The sequence below is a fragment of the Nannospalax galili genome, unplaced genomic scaffold (genome assembly GCF_000622305.1).
Source record: "Nannospalax galili isolate Female #2095 unplaced genomic scaffold, S.galili_v1.0 scaffold1250, whole genome shotgun sequence".
Lineage (NCBI taxonomy): Eukaryota > Metazoa > Chordata > Mammalia > Rodentia > Spalacidae > Nannospalax > Nannospalax galili.
This window is the reverse complement of record NW_008328704.1, coordinates 401,234-414,884: the sequence shown is the minus strand read 5'-3', so window position 1 is coordinate 414,884 and position 13,651 is coordinate 401,234. Positions and strand designations below refer to the sequence as shown.

The 13,651-nt window shown below is 52.9% G+C and overlaps 1 protein-coding gene across 4 annotated transcripts in view; it reads right to left on the bottom strand.

The window, feature by feature from the left end:
- Positions 1–1,070: 1,070 nt before the first annotated feature.
- Positions 1,071–13,651, bottom strand: part of Notum (notum, palmitoleoyl-protein carboxylesterase) — a 13,480-nt gene continuing 899 nt past the window's right edge. Inside the window, exons 2-13 of one of the 4 annotated variants that reach the window (XM_029561096.1) lie at positions 13,247–13,593; positions 12,105–12,157; positions 11,912–12,007; positions 11,493–11,553; positions 10,940–10,998; positions 10,536–10,638; positions 9,611–9,802; positions 9,384–9,484; positions 8,786–8,933; positions 7,656–7,760; positions 7,425–7,472; positions 6,209–7,185 (exon numbers count right to left, since the gene is read on the bottom strand). In XM_029561096.1, coding sequence (XP_029416956.1) covers positions 6,879–7,185; positions 7,425–7,472; positions 7,656–7,760; positions 8,786–8,933; positions 9,384–9,484; positions 9,611–9,802; positions 10,536–10,638; positions 10,940–10,998; positions 11,493–11,553; positions 11,912–12,007; positions 12,105–12,157; positions 13,247–13,566 — 1,593 coding nt within the window. In that variant the 5' untranslated portion in view covers positions 13,567–13,593 and the 3' untranslated portion in view covers positions 6,209–6,878. Of the gene's footprint in view, positions 1,154–6,208; positions 7,186–7,424; positions 7,473–7,655; positions 7,761–8,785; positions 8,934–9,383; positions 9,485–9,610; positions 9,803–10,535; positions 10,639–10,939; positions 10,999–11,492; positions 11,554–11,911; positions 12,008–12,104; positions 12,158–13,246; positions 13,646–13,651 lie in introns of those variants that run through there. The other 3 variants (XM_029561101.1, XM_008828347.2, XM_029561100.1) reach the window with 3 other exon arrangements.

Below are 13,651 nucleotides of genomic sequence, written 5' to 3'. Positions count from 1 at the left end.
ACCATGCCTAGCTTCAGGTCTCTTATCTTCAGAAGAAAGGTGTGGATACCAGTGGGGAAGGGCCTTGTAAGGTCAGTCTACATGGTGCCCCCTATTTCTCCTCCCAGAAGAATAAACAGTCCCTTCTCCCAGTCAAGAACTAACCAGACCAGATCCTTTTTAGCTTCTATGATCAGATGAGATCTGGCACGTTCAGGGTGGTATGTAGACCTTGCTGGCTCTTCTCAGACTATAGAATTTAGACTTTGGGCAGTGCTGTTTGAGTCCTTGGGGAGCATTAGGCAGTTTCCCCCTCCACCTGTTGGTGACGGGTGCTCCTGACCCAGACATTGGACCAAGAGGGTGTGGGATCTGAGACCCACAGGGTGTGGGATGGAAGCTAGGCTTGGCTCCCACTGCCTCACCACAGATGGGGCTGGAGGAAAGTCTTTCTTGGAGCAATTAGTTTAGTTTATCTCATGCAGAGATGTATACTTTAGCCCAGGTGCATGGCTAGCAAGTCATTATAATAAATCCAACGGCTTCTTTTTTTCTTTTTCTGCGGCTTTGGAGATCAAACCATGACCTCATGCGTGCCAGGCTAACACTCTACCCCCAACCCTTTCCTCTCCATTCCTCTCCCCCTTCTCTTTTTGGAGTAGGGTCTTATTATGTAGGTCTAACTGGCCTACAACGTGTTGCATAGACCAGGCTGGTCTCAAACTTGTGGTGACCCTCTTTCCTCTGCCTCCTAAGTGCTGGGATTACAGGTGTGCACGCTTGGTTCCCTTTCTGTCTTCTCCTATACCTGCCCCCCTCCTAGTTTTGTTTCTGAGATGTTTCATGTAGTACAAGCTGGTCCTGATTTGTCTGTGTACCCACGGCCGAAACTGAAATTCTGATCCTCCTGCCACTACTTCCCAAGTGCTAAGATTATAGGTGTACACCAGCCACCACGACACCCTGTTTATGGGGTGCTGGGGATGGAACCCAGGGCTTCATGCATGTTAAACAAGCACTCTACAAACTGAACTACAAACACAACCTCTTTTTATTTTTATTTTTACTTTTTGAGACAGGATCTCATGTAACCCAGGCTCAGGCCCAGATCTCAAACTCACTCTGCAGCCAAGACTGACTTTGAACTCCTCATCTTCCTGAGCTAAAGGAGACCCTGTTTCAAAAAACAAAAACAAAACAAATACTTAAAAACAAACAAAACCCCCAAACAACAAAAACAAAAATAAGGGGCAGGCAAGATGGTTCAGTATGTAAGGATGCTTGCTGCTAAGCCTGACAACCTGAGTTTGATCCTCAGGACCTATGTGATGGAAGGATAGAACTGACTTTTACAAGTTATCCTCTGACCTCCGCAACATGTACTCACGTCTCAAGTGGGAGTATGCCACTTTTTTTTTTCTTTAAGACAGGTTCTTACTCTGTAGTCCTGGCTGGCTTGGAAGTCCCGATGTACAGAGGTCCACCCCCCTCTGCCTTCTGAGTGCTGGGATCAAAGGTGTATGCATCCATCCCTGGCTTATACTACTTTTTAATTCTGAGACTACTTTTTAATTCCTCCAACTCACAACCCTCCTGTCTTAGTTTACAGAGGATTACGGATCTGTACCTCTATCGCTTAGCTGGTTTTTTTTGTGTTGTTTGTTCAGTTTGGTTTGGCTTAGTTTTGGTTTTCTGTACTGGAACTCATTGCATACTTTTTTTTTTCTTTTTGGGGGTCTTTTTGACACAAGGTCTCCCTGTAGCCCCAGCTGGCCTGAAACTCATTATGTAGACCAGGCTGGCCTTGAACTCACAGAGATCCACCTACCTCTGCCTCCCCAGGGCTGGGATTAAAGGCGTGTGCCACCACGCCCGGCCCATGTACATTTTTTAAATTTTTTAAAAAAGATTTTATTTTATTAAAAAATTATTTTTTTTTATTTTATGTGTATGAGTGTAATGCCTGCATGTGTATAAGTGCACCCATGTCATGCAATGCCCATGGAGGTCAGAAGAGGGCACTGGATCCCCTTGAACTAGAGTTAGGGATGTTAGCCACCATTTGGGTGCTGGGAATTGAACCTGGGTCCTCTGCAAGAGCAGCCAGTGTTCTTAACCTTTGAGCCATCTCTCCAGTCCCTTATTTTTAGTTTTAATTTTGTGTCCATGTCTGTCTTGGGGCAGGTATGTGTACATGAGTGCAGACTCCAGAAGGTATTACATCTCCTGGAGCTGGAGTGATAGGCAGTTGTGAATCACTCAACATGCAAGGGTTCTGGTAATCAAACTCAGGTCCTCTGCAAGAACAATAGAGGCTCTTAACTGCTGAGCCATCTCACCAATCCCCGCTCCTCCTTTTAAAAACAATTTATTTACAACCCAGTGGGCCTTAACAGGGATGACACAGCAGCTCCTGCTCTTAACAGCTGAGCCATCTCTCCAGCTAACCTATTTACTTAAAAAAAAAATATTATTTTTATTTTATGTGTATGCATGTATTGCCTACATGTAGGTAAATGTACCTGTCGTGCAGTGCCCTCAGAGGTCAGAAGAGGCTGTCGGATCCCCTGGGACTGGAGTTACAGACAGTTGTTAGGTGCCATGTGGGTGCTGGGATTCAAACCAGGGTCTTCTGCAAGAACAACCAGTGTTCTTAACCTCTGAGCCATCTCTCCAGCCCCGTTTACTTTTTTTTTAAATTTTTTTACAAAATGCATATGTAGAGCTGGGTGTGTGGCTCATGCCTTTAATCCCAGCATTTGGGAGGCAAGGCAGGCAGATGTCTGTGATTTCAAGGCCAGCCTGGTCTACAGAGAGAGTTCTAGGCCTGCTGGGGCTACAGGGAGACCTTGACTCAAAAAAATTGTGTATGTATGATAGTTCTTATTTCTAAATTTTTTATTTTGCGCGCGCGCGCGCGTGTGTGTGTGTGTGTGTCTACATATACCACTGAGTACGTGTGGAAGTCAGAGAACAACTTTTGGAAGTCAGTTCTCTCCTTCCATCCTGTAGGATCCAGGTATAAAACTCAGGTCACCAGGCTTGGTGGCAAGTAACTTTATCTACTGAGTCATCTTGCTGGGCCCTTGCTTTTTTATATGCTTGTGGATATGTGCTTGTCCATGTGTGTGGGTATACATGTGTACATGTGGAGGCCAGGGGACAACTGTGGGTATCATTCCTCAGGCGCTGTCCACCTTATTTTTTTATATTTTATTTATTTATTCATTATTTTGGTCTTTTTGAGGTTTCCCTGTAGCCGCAGCTGGCCTGGATTTGCTAATGGAGACCAGGCTGGCCTCAAACTCACAGAGATCTGCCTGCCTCTGCCTCCTGACTGCTGGGATTAAAGGTGTTTATTTTTATTTTATGTGTATGAGTGTATTGCCTGCAAGTATGTGAGTGCACCTGTGTCATGCAATGCCTTGGAGGTCAGAAGAGGGCGTTGGCTTCTCCTGCAACTGGAGTTAAGGACAGTTCATAACCGCCATGTGGGTGCTGGGAACTGAACCTAAGTCCTCTCTGCAAGAGCGGTCAGTGCTCTTAACTGCTGAGCTATCTCTCCAGCCCCTGCCCACCTTATTTTTTTAAAGATTTATTTTTATGTGTTTATGTGTGTGTATCCATATGTGGTGTGGGTGCCTACAGATATCACAGAGGGAGTTGGAGCCTCTAGAGCTGGAGTTACAGGCAGTTATGAGCTGCCTGATATGGGTGCTGGGAACTGAACACAGGTTCTCTGCAATATGTGCTCTTAAACTGTGAGCCATATTTCTAGCCTCCTTTAATTTTTCTATTTCATTTTGTGTTGCTTAGAGACCAATCTCTCCCTGGAACCTGGAGCTCACAATTAAGCCAGGCTGGCTGGCCAACAAGCCCCAGGGATCCACCCCAGCACTGAGACCACACACAGGTGTGACCCTACCCAACTCTGTATGTGGGTGCTACCGATTGAACTCAGGTCCTCATGATTACATGGCAAGCAGTTTACTGACTGAGCCATCTCCCCAGCATCCCCCTATTTACTCTTTTCTTTTTTTGTCTTTTTGAGACAGGGTCTCCCTGTAGCCCCTGCTGTCCTGGAACCCACTATGTAGACCAGGCTGGCCTTGAACTCGAAAAGATCTGCCTGCCTCTGCCTCCCGAGTGCTGGGATTAAAGGCGTGCTCCACCACGTCCGGCTACTCTTTTTAATAGAGTTAAATATGTAATCAGTGTCGACATGGAGTTCAAATGCCATGCCTCAGGCGCCTGACCACAGAGGACGAACTCTGGCTGTTGCTTCTGGAGGAGTGCGGAGTGTCTGAACGATGTTGTCCACAGAAATCACATGAAAAAGTAGCGGTCACATGCTATACCGTGGCTTCACTAAGTACAGTGTGTGTGGAGGATGACAGCCTTAGGTGGCACCCACGGTCCTGTCCTGGGCTTCATCTTTTCCCTGGTACCAGCAGAAAAGCATGGCACCAGCTAGCCACCAGCCCCAAAGTGAGCCATTGCTTTCACTCAGGGCTCATGACTCCTGGGGAAATCTCCACAGGCCTAATTGCAAGGGTTGTTGTTGACAGAGCCTGGCTCACCTAGACAGTCACTCTTGCACACCTCTGCTTTCTCAGATGGAGTGTTTCATCCTTCTGTTTGTGCCCAAGTTGCTGCCTGCCACCTTTCTCCCACAAAGGAAAGGACTCCAAGCACCTCTCACGTCCCCCTCAGCTCTGACCACAGCCATGTAGGCTGTGCCCTCTGGACAGTTTACCCAGCCAGGGTGGCAACCTGACTTCTTTCAGGTCCCTCCAGCCTCCTGATGGGCTTGATGTCCTCATGGGGCACTGTCTGAGGCCCTTCTGGGTCTGGTCTTGGACCTCTGTGTGGAGGCAGCAGCCTCCCTCGTCCCTGGGCATCCCTTCTCTCCTCTCCAGCCTGTGGTTGTTTCTCCCTATCTTTACAATTTCCTTTGGTTGCAGGGACACCTTAGACTTCTGCAGGCGGCCATGTAGGAATGCCCACAGAGGCAACCATGACAGGCTATGTGGCTCTATCTAGGGAAGCAGGCACTGGTGATAAAAAGGTCCTACATGGGGCAGATTGAGGCCCCAGGTGCTTCTTAGCAGGGCCTGAGGGGGAACGCCTTGGCCTCCCCAACAATATCAGCACCTCAGGTCTTTTTCAGTCTTATCTAAGATCCAAAGCAGTCTGTTTTGTCCCCACCTTGTTGGGACTTGGAGTGGGGTCTCCATTGGTCTCACCATGAATGGAGCTGCAAGCTCCCTGATGTCTGTGGTCGGAGGCTGGACATGGAGCTCAAGCTGGTAAGTCACAGCAGCTCTCTGAGCCTCCCTGCCCACCCCTCACTCTTGCTCTTTCCTCCCTCCTTCCCTTCAATTTTTTACTTTGACCTTTTTTTTTTTTTTTGAGATTGGATCTCACTATGCAGCCCTGGCTGGCCTGGAACTCACGATGTAGACCAGTCTGGTATCAAACTCATGGAGATCTGCCTGCCTCTGCCTTCCTAGTACTAGGATTAAAGATGTACAACACTGTACCTGGCCTGGGTCTCTCTGCTTATCTGCAAACCAGAGCTCTTAAGAAAACCCATTCCCATAGGGCTACAAGGGGAAGATCACCTGAGTTCACATATGATGCTTTGCTCAGGAAATTTGGTGCTACCAAAGGTCCACATGTATGACTGTAGTGTTACCAAACCTCTCCTTGGGGCTGAGCTCAGTGGCAGCACTTGCCTAGTAATGCTCCGTCTCATGTTAACCTCACTGCTGTGCACACATACAAAGTGATGCACACACAAGGCTGTTCACAGACCTCCTCTGTGCCTGAGCACGTAACACACAAGCACCAGTGGTAGCGCTCCTTGTCCACACAGTATTGTGTTAAGCAGAGATGTCGATGTGTGCTATGTAGTCATGTGTGTTACAGGAAACAATGTGTAAGTATGTAGGTTTACTGGGATATTTGCAAAACATCTCTGGAAATACCCGTAAGAGCCAGGTCTGGTGATGCATGCCTAGAATTCCAATACTTGGTTAAGAGTACTTGCTACCCTTACAGAAGACCAGGGTTTAGTTTCAAACACCCACATGACAGCTCACAACCGTCTGTAACTCCATTTCCAGGAGGCCCTCTCCTGGCCTCCAGTGGCACTGCGTTGATGTGGTGCACATCCATATACACAAGCAAAGGACACACGTACATAAATAAAAAACTTTAAAGACCATGAAAAGCAAGGTGAGCTGTAATCACCCACACTGGGAAGCAGGTGTCTACAGAATGAATGAATGGGGCCTCCTTAGGGAGGGGGCTGAGCTGGACATGAGGATCACCAAACATCCAAGAAGGTATCAGAGGCTGGGGTCCCTCTTCTGGTCCCCCTGCTACCCTGGTGGCAGGTGTAAAGTGAGTAGAACGGTCCTTCAAATAAATAGGTCATGAGTGAACTGTCATCTTTTCTTCATTATTAAGAAAAAATGTGTTACAAAACAATGTCATCATCATATATTTCTTAATTTCCATTAAAAAATTAAAGTAATAAAAAAGTGACTTTATAAAATAATACAAAAAAGCTTGATTGGTTGGGGCCGGGTGGGACTGTCTGAGCTGATGGATCCAGGAATCCAGTGCTTGCTTCGCTCTGGCCCCTTCTCATGGTGGGCTGGGAGCTAGGGAAACAGGTGGGGGCTTGGAAGAGTCCCCAGACTGCAGCGGGGCTCAGGGCAGACTGCTCCTCTGGTCAGGCTGCCTATCGGGCAGTTTGAGGATGGGCAAACAGGCAGGTATCCACACCCAGGGGGTCCTGGGTGTGGCAAGGGGCCTGGTGGTGGGGGTGAGGTGCCCTGGAACAGCCAGTGGCCCAGCCCCTTGATACTGCTTTCTCTGCTAGGCAGCCCCTAGCTTCCGCTACTCAGCATCCCTAACAGCTTGCTGGGCTCCAGCCCCTGCTGTTGGGCCACAGTCTGCACATCGAAGCCCATATGCATGAGGAACTGGGCCACATTCATCTCTTGCCCTGTGAACTGGTCCCGGATAGTGGGACATGAGGGATTGCAGTGGGGCCAGGGGCAGCTGTCCACCAGGTGGAAGGGACAGCCCTTCACAGGAGGTTTGCTGGCCTTATGGCTGTCATGGAAGCTTCGGTCCCAGCAGTGTAATGCACGGGGCAGTGAGGTCCCCTTCACCTGGACGTCTGTCCAGTAGCTGTAGAAAGGAACCCAGGTTGGAGTCATGGAGGGGACTGCCACCATTGTTTGGGGCTGTGTTTTAACCCTGGCCACACAGCCAGTGGTAGTGGCTTTGGAGGACTCAGAAAGAAACCCTTTACACAGAGCCAGAAGGGGCTCGTGAGAGGACACTTGATTGTCTGGCACAGGGAACCAGTGCAGTGCACAAAAGCTACCGCAAAACCCCGGGGTGGGGGTGGAGGGGGCAAGACTGACCTCCGGATGATGATCTCGTGGGAGAGGCAGGCAGGGGCAAAGCTGGCCCTGGTAGAAGAGACAACCGGCCTGAGCCCCACAGCTCCCAGCTGTTCCTTACCTCACCGAGGAGTTCCAGCCAGCTGTCCCTGGGCCTGTCCTTTGCCAGATAAGCAGCCTTTCTTTTGCTGTGGCTGGCCAGCCACTCCTCTACCCTGGCTTTGGCTCCAGCACTACATGCTCCCTGCTGACCTTTGCCCCTTGGGCCTCCAAATCCTGCTTTGTGTCCAGCCAGAGTGTACCAGGTAGCAGCAGGAGGCTGTCTTGGACATATGGATCTTGTCATTTTCAAGACCTCTGTTATTATATTAAAGACATTTTTAAAATTATTTTTTGTTTTATGTGTATGAGTGTATTGCCTGCAAGTAAATGCATCTGTGCCATGCAATGCCCGTGGAGGTCAGAAAAGGGTGTTAGATTCCCTGGAACTGGAGTTAGGACTGTTGTTAGCCACCATGTGGGTGCTGGAAATCAAACCCGGGTCCTCTGCAAGAGCATCCAGTGCTCTTAACTGTTCAGCCATCTCTCCAGTCCTATATTGAAGGTTTTTATTTATTTATTTTTATGTGTATGGGGTTTTGCCTGCACGTATGTAAGTGCACTTGTGTCACACAATGCCCATGGAGGCCAGAAGAGGGTGTCAGATCCCCTGGAAATGGCTTTAAGTGCTTAACCATCTCTCCAGCCTCCCATATTACATTACTGAAACAGGGTCTCATGTAGCCTAGGCTAGCCTCAAACTGGCTATATAGCTGAGGATGACCTTCAAATCCTTATGCTCTTGTTTCTACCTCCCAAATTCCAGGATTATAGGTAGGCATCATCTGGCATAGGCAGTGCTGGGGATTGAATTTAGAACTTTGTGTATGCTGGGCAGGTAGTCTACAAATAGAGCTACGCCCCAGTCCAAGACACACCTCCCCCACCTCTCTCTTTGAGACGCTCGCCCTGTAGCCCCAGCTGGTATGGAACTCACTATGTGGACCAGGCTGGCCTTGATCTCACAGAGCTTTGCCTGCCTCTGCCTCCTGAGTGCTGGGATCAAAGGTGTGTGCCACTATGCCTGGCTTAAGACCTCTGGTTTTCTTTTCGTCTTTTTGAGATAGGGTCTTTCTGTAGCCCCAGCTGGTATGGAACTCACTATGTAGACCAGGGTGGCCTTGAACTCACAGAGATCCACCTGCCTCTGCCTCCTGAGTGCTGAGACTAAAGGCATGTGCCACCACACCCAGCCCAAGACCTCTATTTTTAAGTCAAGCAGCTTGCTGTGGGTTTGGAGGGACTGCTTGAGCCACCCAGCCCAGCCCCCTGCACACACTCACTGCACATCCTTGAGTGTGCCACGCAGCTCTCGACCCAGATTCTGGATGTACAGCCATTGCCCCTCCTGGACTGGCTGCCCGGTGAGGTGCACGTTGTCCACAGTCAACTGGGCTTCATCAAAAAGCCACTGTACCACAAACACTGGACCTGGGAGAGGACGAGGCTCAGCTTGGCCTGCCTCTGGGCTTGGGGTTCTGTCCCCAGCTCCTAGCAGGCTCAAAGACCAGGTGTGCTCCCCACACCATTTCCCTGTGTCTTCTTTTCAGTTCTGGGGATGAACCGAGCGCCTCACTCATGCTGGTAAGGGGTCTACACTGAGCTATACCCCAGTCTCTCAATTCTTCTTTAAAGCCCACCCTTCCTTAGATAAGAAGGACTCTTGATAATCCGCTTTCATGGTGGCCTGGCTCTCAGGGTCATTTTGACTCATCTTTCTCTGGTATGGGACATCACTATTCTTCAGAGTAGGGTTGAGGGGATTTTGGAACCATGGGCCAACCTGGTGAAGGAGTGGTCACTTCTTCACCTACCTAGCCTTTGGAATTCAGGACAACACCCCACGACTTCCCAAATATCCCATCTGAGCTGGCCACTCACAGCGAACAGTCGGGTACACTTTGTAGCCAAAGAAGCAATTCCACTCCTCTCCCTCCTTGAACTGACGCTGACAGCGCTCTGGTACTATCCCGTTCCAGTACCTATAGCCAGTCACAGGTTAGGCTGTGGTGGGGTCCTGCCCCTGTGGGGTACTCCTCCCCGTCAGATGCTACCCAACCTTGGACCCTTTGCAGTTGCAGGGTCTTGGGCCCTCCCTCCCAAGGCACCTGATGCCACGGCGGATTGCCTCTGTGGGTGCACAGTTGATGGTGTCAATGCAGTCCGTGCGGCGGTACTGTTTGTTGTCGAGGAACCAGCCAGAGTCAGCTAAGCCCCGCACCTGGATGGATGGGTAGCCCAGCTCCTCCAGCAGCTCGGCCACGCGGTCTACATTCAACAGCACCCCGGTGCCCCCGGCGCTGAGGGAAGGCCAGACATGAGGCCAGGTGGCCAGGAAGGGGTGCTTGTTGTCCACCCAGAGCTGGCTTAGCCCCAGCCCAGGTCCTGAGGAGAGGTAGAGGCTCCTTCTGCCTCTCAACCATGCATTCTGACTGTAGGTATGCTCCTTGTCCATGGGCAAGACACAGGGGCCTCTCCCTCTCAAGGTCTGGAAGCAGGGGACTGGCAGAGCACCAGGCACTGGCCCATGGCTAAGGCTGGCAGGACACAGAGCTGGCTCTCCCTTCCCTCCTTTCTCTCTGCATCAGTTTCCTTATCTGAAGATGAAGACAAACTCCAGGGCATCAGGCCCCATTATCTATTCCACACATGCACGCTGTGTGCTGCTAGAATATAGTTGCTGACCAGCAGACATCACTCCAGGCTACCAGGCTACTGGGTCCTGAAGAAGGGACATTATCACACCACTGACCACTAACCCACTACCTAGGTCACTGCAGCCCAACAACTGTGGGGTCCAGAAACATTCTTTATACAGTTTCCAATCCCAGAGCACTCTTGAGGCCAGACCTCCAAGATGCTCCCAGTGGACTTCCTCTTCCTGTCTGCAAAGCAGAGCTCAGGACAGATCCCAGGTCTACAGGCCCTCCAGTGCCTCTCATCCACATCCCACCCCACCCATGTCCCAGGGCTGCCACAACCACCCTTTTCTCTCCACATATAGTTCCTCTCCCTTGGGCCCATTCTGCCTACCTGCTCCCAGCCAGCAGTAGCACCTTGGCTCCGCTCAGCCCTTTGCCCAGGAGCTCCCGCACCACCTCCTGGATGATGAGGGCACCCATGAAGGCATATTCGTCTGCAGGAAGGGAGGGTAGCTTCAGATAGAGTTGAGCACAGAGCAAAGTCTCCAATCCTAGGCAGGAGGAGGGGGTCTGGGCTCTTTCTGGGGATGGGATGGGGTTTGGGGTAGACTGAGGAGGAAGAATCAAGTGCAGGAGGCCCTGTTAGGAGTCCCTCCCCTGGGAACACTCTGGGGCAGGCAAGCCACAGACAAGCAGGGACTCTGAGGCATGCTGTCAAGAGGTAGAGATATTGTGTTTCCCCAGAAACCTCACCACCCTGCCCTGTCTCAAGGGGCTGGGAAGCCAGGGACTCACTCTTTTCAGACTTGGGTGAAGCCCCACTCCAAACATCACTGGAGCAGTAAGGGATGAAGCTGTAATATGGGGTCAAGTGAGCCTACCATGGTCCCCTGTAGCCCAAAGTCCACCATGAAAACCCCAAGAAAAGATGCTGCCTGGGATAGGACCCACGGGAAAGAGCACCTTCCCAGGAAGGAGGACTTCCTTAGAACAGAACCTCCTGGGGGAAGACAAACTTCCAGGAGAGACCCCCAAAAGAGTCATTCTCCTAAGAAGAACCCCTAGAAAGGTTGTTTCCTAGAACAGGCCCTTCAGGAAGGACATCCCCAGGAAGGTCCCTCCAAGAAGGACCATGGCCTCCAGGGAGAACCAAGCTCTCCATTAAAGACCACTCCAACATTTGACTCCCACAAAGGTCCATTCCCCAAGAAGGTACCCCCCTCAAGCTCCCGGATGGACCCCTCAGGATGGGATTCATAGGAAGGGCCACTCTAGGAAAGACTCTCCAAAGGAATCATTCTACCAGGAAGGACCCTCCTCCCACCAAGGGATACCCATGTTCTCTTACACCATATTGGCATTCCACCAGTGAGGGTTCTCCTCTGGTTGAGAGGACAGGATCCCAGTACCTGGGGACACGGGGTGGGGGTGTGTGTGATGATGGTTCTGTGTATGGATGGGGATTATCTTCCTGATGACCCCAGCAAGGGAGGTGGGTGTGGCCTAGCCTGAACTGAGGAGCAAAGATGGATGGGGGATGGTGGGGAATGGATGGGCTTGGCTGCCCCAGAAGTCACCATGGCCATGATGCTTGGGCAGTTTGTGACACCAGCTGGCTCCAACTCCTGATTCTCCATCCTATATCACTTTTTGGCCCTGAGGGAATGACCAGTGATCCTAAAGGGTGATGCTGAGCATTCCCAGATTTTAGGATCTCAGTGCCCCACCATCTGTCCCCAGGTTGGCCAGCCGGTCCTGTGTTCTGACCTGTGCGAGTGTGGGGCCAGTCTTTGGAGCTCATGAGGCGCCGCATGGTGGTGTATCTGGAGTCGCAGTTCTCCCGGTTGAAGCAGTACCATCCACCTGCAGGCACAGCCACCAGGCTCGGTCCAGAGGACCCCTCCTTCCAGAGTCCAGAGGACCCCTCCTTCCACCCCGCACCTCAGCCCCTGGAACGCACCTTCCAGGAAGAGTAACCACCGCCGACTGCCCTTGGACTCCTTCAAATAGTAGCTGCAGGGAAGGCGCGCTGGAGTCAGCTAGGGATACCTAGACCACCGACGCCAGTCGCTACCCACCACCCACAAGCCTCGGTCCTCGCTGCCACTTTGGGGCGGAAGGGTCATTCCACCTGTCGCGGAGCGCGCACCACGGCCGCACGGGGGCACCAGCGGCCAGGTGCACACGGGACGCACCCGCGGGCGAAAGCCCGGGCATTCCCGGGAGGTGGCGCTCGTGGGGAAGGGTGAGAGGAGGGCCGCGAGGGGCCGTGTGGTTCATGGAAAATCCCCACGGCCCGCCCCGCATGGGACCCGCGTTAACCCCGGTGCGAACGGCAGGCGGGGAGGGACGCGCGGTGGGCACTCGGGTGAAAAGCGCCCGGGCTGCTGGGCGTGTGCAGGGGCGCATCAGGGCGAGCGCGGCGACATGCCGGACACAGACACAGCCTTCCTATCAAGGGCCAGCCTAACGTCGCTTAGCTGAGCGCTTGGGCACCCCTAGTCCCTTCTGATCTCCCAGCTTCACCAGTGTCCTTCATCTACTCCTGGGTTGGGTGTGAGTGTGTGTGCGCGTGCTGCACCCAGGCCCTTCCGTCCTTCCTGGGTCCCCTCCTGGCTTCTCCTCTGGGATGGCCAACTGTTCCGAGCCAATCTGGTGTGCATAGGGGGAAGCTCCGGACAGGAACCTCCCCCCTTCGCCCCCCGTGTTGCCTGTTTCTACTGGAGCCAGGGCTACTCTCTAACTGAAGTTTCTTTCTGCCCAAGAACAGAAGCAGAGAGCCAGGAGCGCGGTGGCCGAGGGGTCAGAACCCGAGCTGGCCTAGGACCAGGGCTTCGACTGCTGCTCCCTCCCCTTCTCCGGGAGGCACCGAGGCAGGGCCTCTCTAGGGCCGGCAGCACTGGACGCCCGACTGGAGAGCCTTTTCCTCTGGGGACCACGGGAAGTAGGGAGGGTCTGGCGCGATCTCCACTTCGTGCGTGCTCCGGGACGCAGGCGGAGAATGCGGGCGCAGCGCGCTGGGCGAGCCCGGCGCGGAGCACTGGCAGGGCCAGACCCGCAGGGCGGATGGCCTCCCGGGATCCTGTGCGGCGCCCGCCTTACCCCGCGGGGCTGCCGTCGTTGCAGGTCACCGACGTGTTCTGCAGGAGGTGCAGGCGCAGGTCCTCGTTGAGCTGCTGCGCGGAGCAGGGGTACAGGGACTGCGCCAGGCTCTTGACCTGCGCCATAAAGCTGTCCATGTTGCCCTCCACGGCCGTGAAGTCCAGCGGGAAGCTCTCCACCGGCTGCCCGGCGCCCGGTGCCACTTCGGCCCGCTGCGAGGGCGGCTGCTGGCCGCGGCGCCGCCAGGTCTTCCTGCCCTCACTGCCCCCGACCCAGTGCAGCAGGCCCAGCAGGAGTAGCACGCGCACCTCTCCGCCCATGGCAGCGTCACTCCGGCCCGCGGCCACCTGTGGAGAGCGGGCGGTGAGGCGTGGGCGGCTGAGGGCGCCGGGCCGGGGGCGCCCG